Source organism: Anolis sagrei, chromosome 2, assembly GCF_037176765.1.
Source record: "Anolis sagrei isolate rAnoSag1 chromosome 2, rAnoSag1.mat, whole genome shotgun sequence".
Taxonomy (NCBI): domain Eukaryota; kingdom Metazoa; phylum Chordata; class Lepidosauria; order Squamata; family Dactyloidae; genus Anolis; species Anolis sagrei.
In genome coordinates, this window is record NC_090022.1 from 52,178,167 (window position 1) to 52,199,570 (window position 21,404).

General features: G+C 40.1%; 1 protein-coding gene across 1 annotated transcript; it reads right to left on the minus strand.

Annotated features, from left to right (window-relative positions):
- Positions 1 to 1,734: 1,734 nt before the first annotated feature.
- TMEM43 (transmembrane protein 43) lies at positions 1,735 to 21,404 on the minus strand. Its single transcript, XM_060766213.2, has 12 exons — positions 21,339 to 21,404; positions 15,098 to 15,245; positions 11,886 to 12,020; positions 10,447 to 10,541; positions 9,354 to 9,403; positions 8,330 to 8,399; positions 7,922 to 7,992; positions 7,368 to 7,489; positions 6,373 to 6,447; positions 6,152 to 6,253; positions 4,582 to 4,699; positions 1,735 to 3,076 (listed from the first exon to the last, which is right to left on the minus strand). Exons 2-12 carry the CDS (start codon positions 15,236 to 15,238, stop codon positions 2,874 to 2,876), a joined length of 1,182 nt encoding a protein of 393 aa, XP_060622196.2. The 5' UTR covers positions 15,239 to 15,245; positions 21,339 to 21,404; the 3' UTR covers positions 1,735 to 2,873.

Genomic DNA, 21,404 nt, shown 5'->3' on the forward strand with positions numbered 1-21,404 from the left:
CGTGCATGGATTTTGGGACTTGCAGTACCTTTGCTCAATTCCTGAGACCACTGCAAAACATCATCCAATTTCCGATAAGGACCAAACTTGGCACACCGGGTCTCCATGATGCACTCTACATCCTGGTACGGTTTGGAGGATGATGCACCATGGACGATGGGACTTAGAGTACCTTCACTCAGTGAAACCACTGAGACCCTCATCCAATGACTGATGAAGACCAAACTTGGCACACAGAGCCCCCATTGCCAACTCAACATTCTGGTGAGGTTTGGGAGAGAACAGACTATGGATGATGGGACTTCAAGTAAATCCACTCACTTCCCAAGACTGGTGCAACCCTCATCTAATGACCAATCAAAACCAAACTTGGCACACAGAGCCCCCATGAGCGACTCTACATCCTGGTGCTGTTTGGAGGAGGACGGACAATGGATGATGGGACTTGCAGTACCTTCACTCACTTCCTGAAACCACAGTGACACTCATCCAAATACCAAGAAAGACCAAACTTGGCACAGGGAGCCCCCATGGCCAACTCGACATTCTGGTGATGTTTGAGGGAGACTATGGATTATGGAACTTGCAGTACCTTAACTCATGTTCTGAGACTGCTGTGATCCTCATCCAATGACTGATCAAGACCAAACTTAGCACACAGAGCCCCCATGACCCACTTTACGTCCTGCTGCAGTTTGAAAGGGGATGGACTTTGGGTGATGGGACTTGCAGTACCTTCACTCACTTACGGACACCACTGCCACCCTCATCTAATGACTGATAAAGACCAAACTTGGCACACAGAGCCCCCATGACCCACTCTGTATCCTGCTGCTGTTTGTTGGAGGATGGCCCATGGATGATGGGACTTCAAGTACCTTCACTCACTTCCTGAAAATAATGCAGCCGTTATCCAAAGACCAATAAAGACCAAACCTGGCATACAGAACCATCAATACCCACTTTCTTTAATAACCCGGGCAACGCCGGGTCCCCAAGCTAGTATATCATATATAAACATTTCTCGGAGCTCCACAAGTACCTTTTACTTCAAAAAGGTCTCTGGCTGAAAAGGTTTGAGAACTCCTGATCTATGGAGCTGGAGCAACTTTAGAAGCCTCAGACAATACAGAGACCCAGGACTCCCTCCTAATCCAAGACTGCCCCTATAACTAGATGTCAATGTCAAGATGCTCAATGTCACCCCAAAAAATGGCAATGGTAAATGTTTTACTCAACATCACCCTAGTGACTGTTTCAGACATTTACACAAATCTATTGTGCTGTGTTTGCAGTGGACTCTGCAGAAGATGCTTCAGTTATACTTTACAAAAAGGGAAATCAGCCTGTTTAGAAAGCCTTGCTATGTTGACTTGTTAATCTGTTAATGTTTGATTTTTATACTTATGCTATATACTCGTATACCTGGTATTATATTAAAATTATCAGGCTGAAAGAGATTGTGAGTGGAAAAGTTTAAGAAGCTGATGGGGGACTGCATCTCTGGTTCCTTCATCACTAACCAGTCTGACAACATCTGGAGGACCACATGCTTCTTAGTCTTGATTTGGCTTCTCAGGACTAAATTCTGTTCAAAACCAACAGATTACAGGTACAGGTTATCATGGGTGATTTCTGGGCTGTTGAAGACAGAATAGTGCTTCAGTGCTAATCCAAACTCCAAGCCAGTCTATCGTGTTTGCAGATGAATAGAAAATTGCTTACACCAGTGGCTAATAGATACCTCTTTACATAAATGTGTAAGCACCAGAAGCACTAACATACACTGAAGTGATGCCATCATAATATCCCAACAGAACTCCAGGCTTAGGCTGATTTTCCTAACAGTGGCAAAATGAGTCAGCATCAAAGGTGTTTCAGGAAATAATTCTCTATATGAAAAACTACCTTATCACGCATACAATATTACATCTATGAAAATGTGTAGGCAAAGGGAATGGAATCGGCACATCTTCATGCTCTAGTCAAATTGGAAGACTGGTTTCAAACAGGCGTTAGCAGCAAAATAAAAAGGGATAAAGAAACAACAGGACATGGCTTCTTAAACTGTGGGTCCTGACCCCAAATGGCACAACATTGGTGTCATGAAAAATTTGGAAACAGTAAAAGGTTTCAGAATGGCTCCTACAGAATACATAAAACACATAGGCTGTACTCCACAAAAAGGAAAACCAGCCTGTTTAGCAAACCTTGCAAATGTTTGATTTTCATACTTATTTCATAAGTATTTGGGGTCACATAAAAAATTCTCAGGTGGAAATGGTCATGAGTGGAAAAAGTTTAAGAAGCCCTGCTCTAACACAATAGCTTAAATACACAGCAAAATAGAATCGTAAAGGACAAATAAAATGAGGATAGGACAAAAACTTCAAACAATGGCATGCACTTAACATATAAACACACCAATAGAAGAGACATGCAAAATAAAAGGCAGGATATGCTTACAAGAATTTACATGCTGGTTTCAAAGTCTGCCTTGGTCCATACCAAGGGCCTGCAGTACAGTTCTTTCTTCATGGCAATTGTTTTAATCATAGCACAAAGGCAGATGCATTTGATATATGCTTATTTCCAAGCACACATTCTATTATTTCTCTCAACCATTATGACTTCAGATTTTGAAAGTAAACAAGCTGAAACAGTTGTATTCGTCCAATTGATTACATAATTTGAAAAAAAAGGTGTACACATATTTTACACATAAGTCCATGATGGAAGTCTTTGGTATCTAGCATCGGTATTGCAATATCAAAGATTGTGCTTGCACAAATGTAGTTTTAATGGCTTCAGACATGGTTGGATGTCTAGATATGTCGCACTTTCAAGGAAATTCAGGCACACTTTCTACATTTTCACTGCTGCTTCTTTGGTGGGATCCGGGAGCGTGCGATCACAATGGGCACGGCAGCCAGCAGCCCAATCAGCACTGCCCAGAGAGGCCGGTAGAAGAGCCAGCCCACAGAGATGGTCAGCAGGGAGAGAGAGGTCGCCAAACAAAAGGCAAATGCTTTCAGGCCAACGTTTATGAGCTCCCGAACCACTGGAAACCAGTCCACTGTAGTAGGAAAAAATTAAACAAGAAATGAAACAGTACATTCTTGAGAAACCAGCACAACGCACATCCGTGCAAACTGTGTTTTAATCTAGTACAGTATGCTCTGAAATCTGGTTACAAGATACCAAAATCTATGAATGCTCAAGCCCATACAATTAGCATCCCTTATTATAAAAGCGCAAACAACACAAATAGCCTTATGATCTGAGAAATGGTAGGAGGCTACAGCAGGTTATGCCAAAATATCAATGTAACACCTGATGCACAGCAAGTTTGCTTTTAGGATTTTTTTTCTGATTTTTTTTTTTCCATGCCATGGTTGGTTGAAGCTGTGGATGCACAACCCGTGAATACAGAGAACCATCTCTACACATTGATTTCACCAGTCTTTTTCTCCATACTTCTGTTCACTACATCAATAACGGGATTGTGCTTTCACCTACTTCTTTGTCAGACATCTCTAAGTAACTATGTATTTCTGGGCCCAATTCAAAGTGCAGGTTTTCACCTACAAAGCCCTGAACAATTCAGGTCCATCCTATCTACACAACCGCATCTCCCCTGTGAACCAGGGAGGCCCTTCTCACAGTCCCACCTCTGTCATAGGAACAGTTGGTGGGAACGAGGAACAGGGCCTTTTCAGTAGTGGCCCCTCAGCTCTGAAACATCATCCCTAGGGAAATTAAGCAGGCTACCACCCAATTGATCTTTAGGAAAGACTTGAAAACTTGGCTATGGAAGCAAACTTTTGAAAAAGTTTAGATATTTTATTGTCCAATGGATGGAGGACTTAATGGGAATTTTACAGTGGACCTAACCAAGACAGTGGCTGGGTTATTTTTAATGGTTTTATGGCATAAGTACTGTTTTATATTAATCTATAGATTATGCCCATCTTTCCTTACTATTAGCTAAACTGGCCAGGACCAATGGGATTCATAGTCCAGCAAACTCGGGAAGACCACCTACATCTTATTTTTCTAACTTAAAGTAAAACCTGAAATTAAATAATAAAAAGGTTTCATTAACTCTGGTTGTGTTGTGAATTCCATTATATTCATAAGAGTTTAAATAAAATTTCCTGAACTTATGAGTAACAGAGCCAAGTCTTTACTGTTTCTCAGTTTTGAAATAACCCATTACTTTTTCTCCTGCTCCAATAGGTAATTGCCAAGAGTGTCTATTTAAATGAAAAATCTTTCATAAATCTACCTACTGAACCAGCAAGAGGTTCAGTAGGTAGATTTACAGGAACAGGAACATTACATGGACAGGAACATTAGGTTGAATTTTCTAGAATTTACATTTTTAGAGATAGGAGTTATACAGTATATATTTTGTCTGGAATTGTTCTTTAAAATTGAAGCAAACTCCTGTTTCCACAGTAAGCTCAGGAACATATGCCCTGTGGACAGAGAAGTCATACTGTAACTATGTCACTTGGAACTAATATTTTGATTAAAGCTCTGTGTACAAATCAAGCTGGTTATCACCAGCAAACTTACCCAGAGTGTAAAAAATCCTGGTCATAAGACTGATGCCAACAAACATAGCCATCCATCCAGCTGCACGCAGTCCCCAGGTCTTCATGTTGTTACACTCATGTTCTTTCTGGAACACTTCCTAAAATGTATTCAGTATTTAGTGAGCACATTTAAACGTTGTATACTTCTCCCTCTGGGTATACTATTACATAGCAGTGTTCTGAAATTCTTTTTGATAAAACATTAATTGTGTTTGAGTGGGGTATAGAGGGTAAAGGGACTGTGTGTGTATATGTGTTTATGCAGTTGTATTCCCTAATTTACTGCCCTTCTGGAGGAAAAAAGATTACTTAGCTCTCTAACTGAACAGGCTTGTATTGCAAACAAGAGCTTAAAACTGCCTGGACATGCCATAGTTAAATTAACCGAAGTTTGTCCCAGTTCAGACACTGGGAGAAACAGAGATGAGCTGACACGAGAAGCAAATGTTTCCAATCTGATGAAGGCAGAGGGTAAAGGCTGGGCTCACTTACAGAAAATTAAATCACAGTTTAGCATTCTCAATATTATCTTAATATTTTTATACACACAAAACAACACAAGTTTTTTTATTCTCCTTACAATCTTTGTCTGTTATTGAATCACATAAAGTATATTGCCATTTGGGATTTGGCAGCTTAGCCTTCTCTGCCAAAGAGTGTTGGTACTTCACCAAACTACAAATCACAGGATTCCATAGCAGTTAAAGTGCTGTCAAACTGCATTCATTCCACAGTATCGATGCACACAAGGATGATTTCACATTTTGCTTCCAAAACCCATAGTGTAGCAATTTAGATCACTTAGAGGAAAGCTGTTTTATGATATGCAACAAAGGCAAAGGATCATACATGGTTGTATTATCCCAAACCTCCATAACTTTGCTGATTTGAACCTGCAATAACAATTATTTATTTATTATTTATTTAAAGTATTTATATTCCGCCTTTCTCATCCCGAAGGGGACTCAGAGCGGATCACAGAACACACATATGGCAAACATTCAATGCAGTTATAGTCTGACAAGACAAACAATTGTACACAGATAGAAATATATATAGGCTTTCCCATCTTTGGCATCTTGGGAGCTCTGCTCAGAAATTATATTTTATTACACTAAATATACTATAATAGTACATCTTGTGCTATTTGTATGTTTGAAAATAACAAGATTGCACTAAAGAAAATTTATTTCCCTAAATCAAACCAGATCCTTGATTCAACAGCTCACTCTCTTAAGAGTTACAGGAGAGAGGAAATCCACTTCATCCCCAGAAGGAAATTCCAGGGTTTTGCCAATTAGGTAACACCCAAAATGACCACAGTTGTGGCAAATTCATAGGAAGGAAGCAACAGAGTGCAACCCCCTGTCCCTTTACAACTCAGAGGTTGCCTTATCCATGTTGCCAAGGGACAAGTGTCTTCCCCTTCATTAGCTCAGTTTTAGGGTTAATGGAGAGGAAACTATACTGTATTTTCCATCATATCTTCCTGGTGTAGTCAGTGGAAAAAACAATAATCTTCATCCTCCTCCTCTATACTTAACACTTACCTCAGGGGAGAGTTCATCTGGATAGAGAATGTGCAAAATATCACCAGACTTGGTTCGGTATGACACCAACTGTTCCCCTTGTTGACGAGCAACTACGGTCACCTGAAAAATGGCAGAGTGAAAAATGTATGGTTTTTATTCTGAAGACAGAAGAACAACTTTTTAAATGTTACATTGGGGGCTGGGGATTTTTCTGCATGTGGAAGAGTCAAAGTATTTACCACATCTGCTGGGCCGAGGTGGGATGAGTCTCCACTTAAACCTGCATAGAAGAATGAAACTCGAAGGTCTCCCACCTGAAAGTGAAAAACAAAACTATTACAGACAGAAGCTTTCCAATCAAATTTTTAATAGAAACTTTCCACACCAGCTGCCTTCATGCTAAGAATATGTTATAATTTAATTCCAGAGGGGCATTCATGGTCTTCTAAGTCTCAAAACTCTGATCTCACCACATTCAAGTTTCTACCAACAGTGTGTTCTTACATTTGGTACAAACTGTATTATGTGGCTCTGATAGCCATAGCACAAAATAGGGTAATATAGTAATTTGACATAAACAGCAGATATTTCAGATAGGAGATAGATAACAGGCTTGTGAGACTTTATATCACTGTTCTTCCACTGAGAAATTTAGGTTCTCAAATGAGACTCCAGATCTAAACAACCAGCATGGTGTAGACGTTAGAGTGTTACAACTCTGGAGACCATAATTAGAATTTCTACTCAATCATGGAGATACATACACTAGCTTTGGTGGTGCAATGGGTCAAATCCTTTGCCAGATGAACTGCTGACTTGAAGGTTAATGGTTCAAATCTGAGCTCCTGTCTGTCAGCTCCAGCTTCCCAAGAGGGACGTAAGAGAAATCTCCCACAGAATGGTAACACATCCGGGTTTCTGCAGACGGCCAATTCTCTCACACCAGAAGTGACTTGCAGTTTCTCAAGACACTTTTGACATGATAAAAACATTGAAATGCACAGTTTGACCTTGGACAAGTCTCACTCTCTCAAGCAAATCCCCTTTGAACAAATCTTGCCAAGAATGCCTGTGACAGGTTCACCATAAATTAGAAACAACTCACCAGGTAATACTCTTCCTCAACCTGACTTCCCTCAAAGGCTTAAAGGAGGGACGGAAAAGACAATGCCATTGCTTTGCATTCACTGGAGGAAAGGAAAGATATAAATGTAACAGATAATTATCTTCTTACTTCAGGACGTCGAGGATTCTCACTGTGAAAGAAGTAGTCTCCGGAGCGAATCACATCAGCATGGGGATCTTCCAGTCTGGATAAGCTCATCTGTTTGAAATTATCAATTTTTTCAACAAGACCTAGGAAAGAATAGAGCATTAACTCTGATCTGAACATTGTTATAAATGCTTAAATACACCAAGCCATGCGGACATGTTGGTTGTATCTTAAATAGTTTTTGCTCTGAAAGGGTTCCATAAAGGAAACTAGAAGCTGAGATTGCTGAAGTTAACATTTTCTTAATCAGTTTTTTTAAGTTCCCAGCTATGGGGTAAGTGAAACATTTACAGAATGGCTGCCAAATCCATGAGGGAAAGGCTCTTAGATCATGCGCATACATGAAACTGTGAACAATAATGAATCATATTGAAATGAAAGATTTCTGAACCAAGAATGCCACAAAGTTCCACTGGGGAAGGGATATTTTGTCAGACATGAATAAATTAAACCATGGGGAGGGGAGAAATCACACTGAAAAATCATATATAATTAAAGCAACCAAAACTACTTACCTTTGGAAAGAAAGAAACTGCCCACTTGGACATCAGAAGCAACCGCAGTGAAAGATTCGACAGCCATGTTACTGAATGGATGAAAAGAATGGCCACATGAATTTCCAAACAGTAGAAACAAGGTGTATAACTGAAAAATTATAAACAGGTATCAAGGCAAAAATCACTCCTGTATTTCCAAATAAATCAACTGGCATGCAGAAAACTATATGAAACTGCATTTATTAAGCTGGGGTCAAGGCGCCTTTGGCTCTTCAGATGTTTCGGCCTCTGTTTTCACAAACTGTAGTTAACATGGCCAAAAGCAAGGGAAAAGAGAAACCAGAAGCCAGAACTTATTCCAACTCCATTCCAAAATTACTGCATTTTGTGGAGCAGGTGCATGGGTTTGGGAAATATGAGGCCTACCTGGGGTTTTTATGACCAATTTCTCGGTCAAAATTTCTGCTGTTCACAACTTCTGATTTCCATTCAGTATCTAAAAGGAGGCAAGAGAAAGACACTCAGACTTGGGAGATCATTCTGGGAACCAAAGGCTGCTGTCGCTTCTCCATTAGAGTGGGGAGGGAACTTTGAATATGTTTTAATGGTTTCTAACTGTGAAATTTTTAATACTCTTTATATTTAATTCTGTTTTAGTGTTTGTATATTTGTATATTTTATTGAACCTTTAATTCAGTAGGTGTTTTATATGATGTTTTATGTAAATTTGTTATGTAAACTCCCATTGCTATTGTTTTATATGGAGTCCCCAGTGGCACAATGGTTTAAAACCATTGTGCCAGCAGGACTGAAGACTGACAGGTCAGAAGTCTGAATCCGGGGAGAGTGTGGATGAGCTTCCTCTGTCAGCTCCAGCTCCCCATACAGGGACATGAGAGAAGCCTCCCACAAGGATGGTAAAACATCAAAACATCTGGGCATCCCCTGGACAACGTCTCTCACACCAGAAGCGACTTGAAGTTTCTCAAATTCCTCCTGACATGAAAAAGGGCATGTGTATCAGAAAGATGAGGAATTGCAACAGTGGAAGAAGTGATGCTGCAACAAGGCAATAAAAACAGCACACTGCCTTTAAAATGTTGACAACCAACATTTGCTCATTCCAATTCTGAATTCCACAAATACTGTGCAGAACAAAAAAACACTGAATATATCTCTAAATTATTTTTAAATTCAGGAATCTGAAGGTTAAGCTGGCATTTTCTTTCTGTCAATTATTTTGTGCCCTTCAATAGCCACATGACAGGCAGAAATTCAACAAATGCTGCTTTCATTACTGCAACACAATGCAACTTTCTCTGGCTTATAGATGAGGGAAAAGTAGCAAGTACCACTCCCGTTGAATTTCTGCCTATCATGCAACCATCTGGACATAAGATAATTACAGTTGGTATCAATTCTACTTGAAGATCTTTGATGGATAACTTACTGTATAAATATCTGGTTTCTTTCTTCATTTCACCGTCTTCTTCGTATTCCCTGGAGAAGGAAATAAAAACAAAACACTGTAAACCTAAGTATTTTTAAAAATCATCAGTATTTATAAATGACAGAACTATCAGCAGCCAACGACAGCAGAATGTTTAATCTGTTGTCTAAGACATCTAACTTTTTGGTAAGTGCTTAGATGGGAGATATCGATTCCGAGCTGCTGCTTCTTTTTCAGATTACAATTCCCAGAACTTCTCCAGCCAACATTTGGGGAGTTTTATCACCAAAAGTAAAACTTCCAAACTCAGATGAAAAATGAGAAGAGAGCTATAGTAAGGCTGCTATGAATAGGAACTCTGTCTGGAAAGAAAGAGCTGGAGAAAAATAAATTTACTCATCTGAGCAGGATAATCTGTAAAACAGGTTGAGGTCTGCTCTGAGAGAATAGAATGTATACTACCACTTTTAATTAATTTATTTTCCAACAACCAAGATGTAACTACATGACTTAATGCCACAAAACTTAATGATGGATAATTCCTGTAACCTTCAATTTTAAACCAATTACTTTTGAAATTGTAGATTTACAAACAACTAACTACTTAACTAATTTTGTTCCTATAGCCACAACTGACTACTTTTAGAAAGCAACTTTCTGAATGCCATGAAAGGGGCATGTGGACCAGTAAGCAAGATACCTGCATCTGTACAACTTGGCTGTAGCCCATTTTGGCACGGCATTTGCTAGAGGGTGAGGCAGGAAAATACACCTAGCAATGAGTGGAACCCTTCGTGCTTTTTTACACACAACACATATGAGCTCATCATACTTTCCACTACAGAACTATAACCAAGTGAGTCATCATTTTGGATTCCTATAGGCTGGAATAATATCAGCTATGGGGACAGGGAAGCCAAACAACCCCCAAAAAGACTCAAACAAAAGAAAATCATTGTAAGAATAAATATATGTCAGTGCCTTCTCTTAGTTTTTAATTGGATTATATAAAATACAAGATCCTCTTCCTGTTAATTGCCAACCACACTGACATGCTATATGACACAGAAAAAGATTAATGGGAACATCTTACCTGGAATCTTCATACTCTACCCATTGATACATCTCCACGTGACGCTTGAGCTTGACAGCCCGGATAGAAAGTCCATATCCGGGATCATACAAAGGCTAGGAAAGGCAAAGAAAGTTCAGATCAGGAGGTAATAAGAAACTTGCAAAGTTTTTTCTAGAATTTGCATGAATATACAAGCAATGTTTCCAAAGTCAGGTGGTTTATCATCTAGTCTACTGCTTGGTCAGAAGCTCTATACAAGCTAGCATGAGTTCCAGATAATAATGGTAAATAAAGGAAATGACTTCACAAGCATGGAACACAACAAGGCACTTTGTCTGAATCCCAAATAATGACTTCATCATTCTTTGGTTAGATTATTATTATTTATTTCAAATATTTGTTCACCACCCTTCTCGACCCTCAAAGGGAGACTCATAAATGGTTACAACTATGTTCAACACAGAATCATGGCAAATAAAGATATAATTTTCTTCATGCTATTAGTTCACTGTTGTTATTATTCTGTATTATGTCATGTTGCTTTGTTGTATTTTCACTTATTTGGGCATTGAATGTTTGCCTTTTTTGTGTGTAAACTGCCCTGAGTCCCCTTGGGGAGAGAGTACGGTCAAGAAATAAAGTTTTATTATTTTTATATTATTATTACTGGATAGCAGAGACTATTGCCTAACATTTCACAACTCACATTACTGCTATATAATATTAGCTTACTATACACTGTACTATGGATGGGGAACTTCAGGCCAAAGGGGACTCCCTGGATCTCCCAGAAGGCAACAAAATATTTTCCATTAGACTATTTTTGGCAGGTTTGAAGCTTTGGTGTGTGTCTCCCACTCCAAGGATTGAAGTAATTTGAACATCAGGTTACCACCACCCTTGAATCCAATAGAGGGGATATATAGAAGCATCTTTATGCTACTTACTAGTAAGATCCTATGGTGTAATGATCCAGTAAAAGTATGATAACTGGAACCCAATGCTGGTTGTGCAATGCGGGTCAGAATTAGAGGAGCGAAGACATTACGTAGTTGAACATGTTTGCATACGATATCCGGATAGCCTTAAGCACTATGCTTGGCTGTTTGTTATCCCCCACACCCTTTCTGCCCCCCCAACCATTCTGGCAAACTATCTTGCCACGACTCTGTCGCACCTGTGTCTCTCACTCACTGCTCTGTCTCAGCATTGGGTCCCAGCTATCATAATTTTGCCAATGAGCCTAGAATAAGGATAGCCAACATGTGGTCCCTGTGCTGTTGGATTGCCAAACTCCATCATCCCTTACTACTGGCCAGTTGTAGGGCATAGGGAACCAATTTTAACAGAATTGTGACCATTTTAATTTGTAAACTGCCTTAAGTCCCATATTTCAAGACAAAAGGCAGGATATAAAGATCATAATCCTAATATTTGAATCAAGCCACAATATTTACCTTGGATGTTCGAAGAGGACCAGACAAGTGAACAAGTTTCCTTTCATTCTCTTGCAATACATTCTGGATGTTGTCAAGAGGAACAACTAGAGAAAGTCCTTCCTCTAGAGAAGAAGCTGTCCTCAAAGCTCGCCCCTACAGGTAAGATATGAGAGATGAGTCACACGAGGTGGAGATGGATGGAAAGCATACACTCTTGATTCAACAAGTCTATGGAACATGAAGCTAAAATCAATGTATTAACATGCCTTCTAGGATGATAATTCCTTCACCCTCCAGAGTTGAGAAGACAGAAGTACCTTAGTTAAAGTCCAATTGGCAGCCACCTCTAGTATCTCATATTAAATCGTTGAACCTTGATATCATTTGTGAATAACATTCCATGTAAGACATTTCTGCAGAAATGGGAACTCTTTGAATCTCCAGATACTATCTTTCTAATCATACTTGGAAAAATAGTTAGTACTATTCATTTTAATGGTAATTATTACTGTGTTTTATTGATTTTTTATTTGACTTTTTTTGTAATATGTTGTTTTTATCTTAACTGATGTTATTATTGTTTAATAAAATGATGTAATTTTACCTCTATATTTATGTGTTATGGCACTTGTATGTGCTCCTGTAAGCCACTCCAAGTCCTTTCTAGGAGATGGTGGTGGGGTATAAATAAAGTTGTTGTTATACTACTACACCCACTACTACTTCGCCAGACTGACGAGAGGTAAGGATAACTGGCCTCTACTTTGCAAAACAGATAATTCGTGGATTTCTACACTTGTATCAACTACCACCTGAGGGAGACTTTACACAGTCAAAACCGGTTGTGGCTTATAAACTGTGGATGCCAAAAAAGGACTGACAAACTTTGATTTGCTGTTGACAAACTTTGGTTTAAAAAAGGACTTAAAAGCTTGTGCATTCTGCTGTAGATATCAGCTGTTTATCCCACATTAGGTAGTTTTGGATTAAAAGACTTGCAAAAAAGACTTACAAACTTTGATTTGTTACTGATAAACTTTTGGTTTTCAAAAGGGACTTACAAACTTGTGCATTTTGCTGTAAGGATCAGTTTTTTAATCCCACATAAGGAATTTTTTTTTGTTCAGAGAGTTGCATGAAGTATACTTTGTACAAGCTGCTAGTACATTTAATGTGATAGTACTATGATATACATTCTTATGATTATATAACTTATTTTGGGTGTATAGTGACCTTTCGCCCTTGGATTGAAAGGAGGCATGGGCATCACTAGTGAAAATGAATTTCAGTATATAAGGGTAAAGTTCTGAAAGCCCAAACCAAATGGCATGTGGGTATAAATGCAATATGTGTAATTAAGGGCTCTAAACTGTTTTCAGACATAAATCCAGGTCTCTAAAAATTGTGCAAAACCTTTCAGCTACCTTCATAATCCATATGTAGTCCCAGAATGAGTGGAAGTAAAAAACGAGTCTTCAACAGAAGTATACTAGTAATTGTCAAGTGCAGGACAGAGTTGGAAGCCACAACAGAAAGTAGTGAAATGACAACACTAATCATTTGCCCAACACAAATGCTACAGCTGCATACTGTCCTCTCCAGTATTTATAACACCCCCCCCCCCCCCCGCTGAGACATTTTGAAGAATTATTTATAGACTATGACCACCAAAATAAATCAATTATCTGTAAGCAGCAGTGCATATTTCAACAATGAGTCATTCGCTCAGTTCTGATCAACCAATAGGCCTGTGCTGTATAAGCAGGCTGGAGGAAGTAAAGTTTGATAGTCTGCTACTGTAGAAGGAGTTGAGTTTGTTCTGCTATTTGCCACAGGTGCTCTCTCGACTAATAATTCAGGCTGGAAGATTGAGCAAGAAGGATGAGCAATCCCATTAGTGGGAAAGTGCAGAGTGTTCATGCAGACAGTTGAAGGTTATCAACAGATCTGGGAGGTTTCAACTATAGGAATAATCCATATTTTGGATCCCATATTGGGATAATGTTCAGAGACAACATAAATAAATGATGTTAACTACTGCATTAGTCAATATTATTTTAAAGTCAAATCAAGTACATTTAAATGTAATTTTAATAATAGTAAATCAAGTATGAGTGGGTGATTTTATTTCTTATGTGTGGGATGGAATTTTATTTGCTTTCCAAATGCTGAATAATCAATCGTGAATGATGGAGATTTTATTTACTTCATTTATTCTTCACCTCTGTTCATTTTTGAGAAGCATGCAGCCCTTAATAACTTGCCCATTCCTGATCTCATAATTCCTAAAACATTTTTGAACGACAAATTTTTATTCCATTTAAAGTCATGGTGCTATATTGGGGTACAACATTAAAGTTCCCATGGCACGGATGTTAAGCTGCATCCATCAGAAGAAAGAAAGAAAAATAAAGCTCAGCCTGATCCCAATTTTGACGAGCACAAATTATCTCAGTGTATCAATGCTTACCACCAGCTACGTGTAGGATATTCCAGGCAAGCAAACACAACAAGAACAGGAGAAAAAAATGGCTACAAAAGGGAAGTGTCACAGTGTGCTGCTTTATGTCCGCATGTTCCAACTTCCTATTAGCCAGCCTAGTATAACAAAAGTGGCCAATGTGTGGTCCTGGGCCAAGTCTGACCTCCAAGGTTCCTTCTTTGAGCTCATTTCATCCAGAGCTAAGCACTGAGTAGTCTGCTAGTTAACAAAACAGTTGTAACCATTACTTCCCCAATGCAGGAACGTCTCCTTAAGGGCATGCAGTAACTCAAATAGTAAAGCAGGGCCATTCAAATAATAAAGCTACTGCAGAAGACATACCTTCATAGCTTCTCTGTGTTCACAATGACCAAATGCTGTCAAGGGTAGTAGGGATGCCATTAGCTCTACTGAGGACTCCCAATGGGCCATAATGCTGGAGACACTTACAGCATATGAAAAGCAACACCAATATAGAATCATAGAGTTGGAAGAGACCTCATGGGCCATCCAGTCCAACCCCCTGCCTAGAAGCAGGAATATTGCATTCAAAGCACCCCTGACAGATGGCCATCCAGCCTCTGTTTAAAAGCTTCCAAAGAAGGGGCCTTCACCACACTCTGGGGCAGAGAGTTCTCACAGTCAGGAAGTTCTTCCTCATGTTCAGATGGAATCTCCTTTCTTGTAGGTTGAAACTTCAAGTAGTTTCAGACAAGCCAGGATAGCTGTCCATTCCCCTCTTACTTACCTCATTGGTAAAAAGAATGTAGAAAGACAGTGCAAAAGTCCCAAGGCCAATGAGCATTCCTCCAGAGGTCTCACTGAGCCGCTCCAGAAACCCAGGCTTGTGCTCACTGGTGATTTTCACGTGCTCTTTCTTACTCCCCATGTCCAAGCTGTTAAAAAGAAACAAAAGAGAATGAAAATACTGTTAGAAAGAGTTAAGGTCATTACAACAGCCATCCCTGGCATCCTGACACCACCGGGCTAAACAACAGAGATAGGTAGGAGCTGATCTCTCAATAGGCCTCTAGGTGATTTATCACAGAGTAACAAGGATTTCTGCCTTTCAAGCATTTAACAAAATGACAAGAAAATTAGTTATTTCCCTCGGAATTAGGGAATAAGAACCTCTGCCTACATGCGTTCTGCCCTTTCTGCTGTATAACTCCAGAAGAATATGGACACTCCCACCTAAGGATCCTGCCAATTCCATTCTATGACACATGTTGGTTAGGAACATATCTAAAATAGCTGATTCCCTTGAAGCCTCTTTTAAACTCTGGACCATGAAATTATCTTCAAGGCAAGCAAGGAATTTGTTGGTCCTGATATTCTTGGAAGAGTTTGGCTTCAAAAAAGTGTCACAATAGTTGAAGTCTCCCATTACTACTGTATCTCTCCTTTCTGAATGTGTGGTCATCTGTTCCAGTAAGGCACTGTCTGAGGCCCCTTCCAGACAGCTGAATAAAATCCCACATTTTCTGCCTTAATATTCTGGGTTATATGGCTGTGTGAAAGGGCCCTAAGTCCTTGGTTTGTTGTTTCACATGAGCTGAATTCTCAATATTTTAGCTTGTATGCATAATGGATCAAATTTTCCTTTCACGGACGAGCTGTATAGAACCAGTGTACACTTCAAGTCTATGTCTCAATTCAGATCTACAATTGCACAGCTTACAGAATTCCTTATGTCCAAAATGGATGGTATATGCAATTCTCACATTTCTTTCAGCCACAGAATTATATGTGAAGTGATCCACTATCTTCATAATAAATTGTTTGGGGATCACAGGCATAACAGCATAGGGTTGTTGTAGGTTTTTTGGGCTATGTGGCCATGTTTCCAAAAACAGCATAGGTGATTTTAATTTTTTTTTAAAATTAAAGGGTTAAGATGGAACAAAAGAGCCACAGAACTGTTGAATCAAACATCTACTATGACACAACATCAGTTACAAAAGCTGCTTCTGAAAACAGAATGCTAAACAATGCAGTTTAGTAAGTGCATTAAGAAAAGGCAGTGTCTAGGCTGCCAGTGGTTAAACATATCTCAGGGTGTGTCAACTCCAAAATATTTTCTAGAGTTGCTTATAGCAACAAGTTTTGGAGCCAAGACACTTGTTTCCCAGGGCATCGAGCAAAGAACCTGTCCACAGGGAAAATGGACTACTCGCCAGCCAACCTTCTTTGGAGCAGAACTTAACAGAAGAGCATCTTTTAAACTTTGCTTCTATGACAAATAAAAATCAAAGGTTACTCTCTAGGAGACATTCTTTTTTTGCTCTGCAGATCTCCCAGTACAAAACACATGACAAGCAACTGATGACAACTGCGGAATTTGACACTACTTTAACTGTTATGGCTTAATGTTATGTAATCAAAAGTGTTGTAGTTTTCTAAGGTCTATAGCAGGCATGGGCAAACTTCGGCCCTCCAGTTGTCAACTGACTGTTAGGAATTGTGGGAGCTGAAGTTCAAAACATCAAGAGGGTCGAAGTTTGCCCATACCTAGTCTATAGCTTTCTCTGTCAAAGAGTTCTGGTGCCTCACCAAACTACAAATCCCAGGATCCCATAGCACTGAGATATAGCAGCTAAAATTGTGTCAAACTGCATTGATTCTACAGTGTAGATGCACCCCATACTGGAGTAGATTACTAGTTCCCACTTCCCTATTTGCACAGAATTTTGTAACACAGCTCTAAAAGCCTCAATAAGAAAATGAAATTGATATAGCCATAAATAACAAAATAAGTTTTGATACAATCCATTTCATACATCTCCAGGATTTAAGGATTCTTGGACATCTATAAAAATGTCCAACCCTCAAAATTATATTTGCATAATATTTTAAAGGGTCTGGAGCTGTACACTACAAATTAAGCCCCCACCACAAGAAATCTACAAGAGTTTTGGCCTTGGGTGTATCTACACCAGACATGGGCAAACTTCCAACAGCCTTGGAGGGGTTTGGACTGGATGGCCCACAAGGTCTCTTCCAACTCTATGATTCTATGTTAGGAATCGTGGGAGTTGGAGTCCAAAACACCTGAAGGGCCGAAGTTTTCCCATGTTTGGTCTAAACCGTAAAATGAATGCAGTTTGACCCCACTTGAACTGCCATGGAACAGTGGTAGTTGTAGTTTGGAGAGGCATGAGTATTCTTTGGCAGAGAAGGCCCAAGACTTTGTGAAACCACAACTCTCATGGTCCCACAGCCTTTAGCCATGGCAGTTTAAACTGGTACCAAGCTGCATTCATTCTCTAATGAAAATGCATTCCAGGAAAAAACTGCTTGACTATCAAGCAAAGCGTGGGTGCTAGAAATAACATCATACGAAAGCTGACTGGGGCTACCTGGAGATCACAGTGAAGACATCTGTCTTTGCGCTTTGCTACTCTGCTGCTGAGTATGCATGCCCAGTGTGGAACACATCTCACCACGTTAAAACAGTGAATGTGGCTCTTAATGAGACATGCCGCATTATCACAGGACATTCACACCCTACACCACTGGAGAAATTATATTGTTTAGCCAGTACTGCACCACCTGATATCCACCAGGAAGTAGAGCCAGCAATTAGAGGACCAAGGCATTGACATCTCCAGCCCATCCCCTGTTCAGATATCAGCCAGCATGCCAACGACTTAGTAAAAAGCTTACTAAGATCTACAGAGATACTCGCAGGAACACCTCAGCAAGCGAGAGTCCAAAAGTGGCAGGCTAAAACCCAGAGCCTCAATCAGTGGCTGATCCTGGATGAGAAACTCCTTCCTTGGGACACAGAAGAGTGGGTGGCCTGGAAGGCACTGAACAGGCTGCACTTTGGTGGCACAAGATGCAGCGCCAATCTTAAGAAATGAGGCTACAAAGTGGAATCCATGACATGCATATGTGGAGCAAAGCAAACCACAGACCACTTACTACAATGCAGTCTGAGCTCCACCACAAGCATAGTGGAGGACCTTCTTACAGCAACAACAGAGGAACTCCAAGTTGCCAGTTTCTGGTCAAAGGACATTTAGTATAATGCCAAGTTTTACCTTTGTGGTTTTTTTATACATTATAACTGTATTCTCAATTCGTTTCTGATGCAATAAATAAATTATTTCCAGGAAAGTACATCTACACTGTGTATAGTGTACTTTCTACACTGGATGATGAGTGCAGTTTGATCCCATGGCTCAATGCTAGGGAAGCATGGGAGTTGTAGTTTTACAAGGTCTTTCACCCTCCCAAAGAGTGCTGGTATATACCCCAACTACTATTCTCATGATTCCATCACCCTGAGCCATGGCAATCAAAGTGGTGCCAAACTGAATTAATTCTACAGTACAGGTGCCCTACTGTCCTGCAAACCGGTATGTACAGTGTTGCTCCTATCTTCTTTTAAGTTGCTTCTCGCCAGCACAGCTGTCCTCTTAAGAAAGGGCGTCTGTGAATTGTTTCAGGCTGAGATCACTTGCAGGGCTCAACAAGCACTTTCTGCTTTTCTTCGCTTGCAAGTGTTAAGGCACACTTTACCTCGCTACAGTGTACATCCAGTCCATAAATGGCACTCTCTCAGTTCTGGCACCCATCAATCAATAATGCTCCATTTGAGTTGTTAGAATGAATGGAAGGCAGCTCTGATAAGAACGTTCTGTCACTTTTAGTAGTTTGATGTATCAGAAATCTTCCATTTTTGTCTTTTACTTGAATAGAGGAAAACTCCCTATTACTTTTACTTTCCCATGATTCCATTGCACTGAGCTATGGCACTTAAAGTTGGATCAAACTGCATTAATTCTATCGACAGCAGTGTTTCTCAACCTTCCTAATACCTCCAACCACAAAATTATTTTTGTTGCTACTACATAATTGTAATTTTGCTACTGTTATGAATCGTAATATAAATATCTGATATACAGGATGTATTTTCATTCACTGGACCAAATCTAGCACACATAGCCAATACACTCAAATTTGAATGCTGGTGAGGTTTTTTTTGGGGGGGGGGGGGTTTGGCGGGGGGGGGGGAAGGGGATTGATTTTGGGTTGTTGTAGGTTTTTTCGGGCTATATGGCCATGGCCTAGAGGCATTCTCTCCTGACATTTCGCCTGCATCTATGGCAAGCATCCTCAGAAGTAGTGAGGTCTGTTGGAACTAGGAACCATGAAAATGAACACAATCTGGCTACCAGTATTAAAAAACTCTAAAATTACAACAGCACAACAACAGAGAGGAAACAAACAAGGACATCTAATCACCTCTCAACAAAAGTTTGCTCTAGGCACTGCCAGGCAATCAAATGCTAATCAAGGTGATCAGTTTAAACATTCACACCTGGCTCTAGCAGACAAGAGTCCTTTGTCTCACCCTGGTCATTCCACAGATATATAAACCCTTTTTTCCCTCCTTTCTGTTGAAATTGTCCACATGCTTGTGTATTTCAATGGCTTCTCCGTGTAGTCTGACATGGTGGTTGTGAGAGTGGTCCAGCATTTCTTTTGTCATTTTGATTTTGTCATTTGGGAGTTGTAGTTGATGGGATTTATAGTTCACCTACAATCAAAGAGCATTCTGAACTCTCCCAATGATGGAATTGAACCAAACTTGGCACACACGACCAATAGAAAATACTGGATGGGTTGGTGGGCAGTGACCCTGAGTTTTGGAGTTGTAGTTCACCTACATTCAGAGCACTAAGGACTCAAACAATGAAGGATCTAGACTCAACTTGGTGCAGATACTTAATAAAAAATGTGAAAAATGGTGGGGTTTGGGGAAAATAGACCTTGACATTTGGGAGTTGTAGTTGCTGGGATTTATAGTTCACCTACAATCAAAGAGCATTCTGAACTCCACCATGGATGGAATTGAACCAAACTCAGCACACAGAATTCCCATGACAAACAGAAAATACTGGAAGGGTTTGGTGGGCATTGACCTTGAGTTTTGGAGTTGTAGTTCACTTACATGCAGAGAGCACTGAGGACTCAAACAATAATGGATCTGAACCAAACTTGACACAAATACTCAATATGCCCAAATGTGAACATTGGTGGAGTTTGGGGAAGATAGACATTTGGCAGATGTAGTTGCTGGGATTTATAGTTCACCTACAATCAAAGAGCATTCTGAACCCTACCAATGATAGAATTGGGCCAAACTTCCCACACAAAGCCCCCATGACCAACAGAAAGTTTTTTGATGGTCTTTTGTGACCCCTCTGACACCCCCTCGTGACCCCCAGGTGGAGAAACGCTAATCTACAGACTTTGGACCTAGGGCAGGCTATTAGGAATTGTGGGAGTTGGAGTCCAAAACACTTGGAAGGCCAAAGTTTGCCCATGCCTGGTCTAGATGCACTGCTAAATTCATAAAATCATAGAATCAAAGAATTGGAACAGACCTCATGGGCCATCCAGTCCAACCCCCTGCCAACAAGCAGGAATATTGCATTCAAAGCACCCCTGACAGATGGCCATCCAGCCTCTGTTTAAAAGCTTCCAAAGAAGGAGCCTCCACCACACTCCGGGGCAGAGAGTTCCACTGGTGAACGGCTCTCACAGTCAGGAAGTTCTTCCTCATGTCCAGATGGAATCTCCTCTCTTGTAGTTTGAAGCCATTGTTCCACGTCCTAGTCTCCAAGGAGGCAGAAAACAAGCTTGCTCCCTCCTCCCTGTGGCTTCCTCTCACATATTTATACATGGCTATCATGTCTCCTCTCATCCTTCTCTTCTTCAGGCTAAACATGCCCAGCTCCTTAAGCCGCTCCTCATAGGGCTTGTTCTCCAGACCCTTGATCATTTTAGTCGCCCTCCTCTGGACACATTCCAGCTTGTCAATATCTCTCTTGAATTGAGGTGCCCAGAATTGGACACAGTATTCCAGGTGTGTGAAATGCAAGTGAAACTTTAATTTCACAAAACTTTTAGTACTTTCCCCACTCAAAACAAACCCTATTTAAGTAGAGAAGGAATAAGAAGGAATCCATACTCACTTTTCTCCAGTCTTGCTTTAAACACCGAGAGAACACACTCCAACTAGTCGCCAAGCAAAGCCACGC

Bases quoted from the DNA above. Each gene is read 5' to 3' on its own strand.
- TMEM43 (XM_060766213.2), bottom strand. From the start codon at position 15,238: ATGGGGAGTAAGAAAGAGCACGTGAAAATCACCAGTGAGCACAAGCCT. The intron at 6,448-7,367 runs GTAAGAAGATAA...TTTCACTTTCAG, and splicing joins AGAATCCTCGACGTCCTGAA to GTGGGAGACCTTCGAGTTTC. The intron at 3,077-4,581 runs GTAAGTTTGCTG...TTCCTACTACAG, and splicing joins CAGGATTTTTTACACTCTGG to TGGACTGGTTTCCAGTGGTT.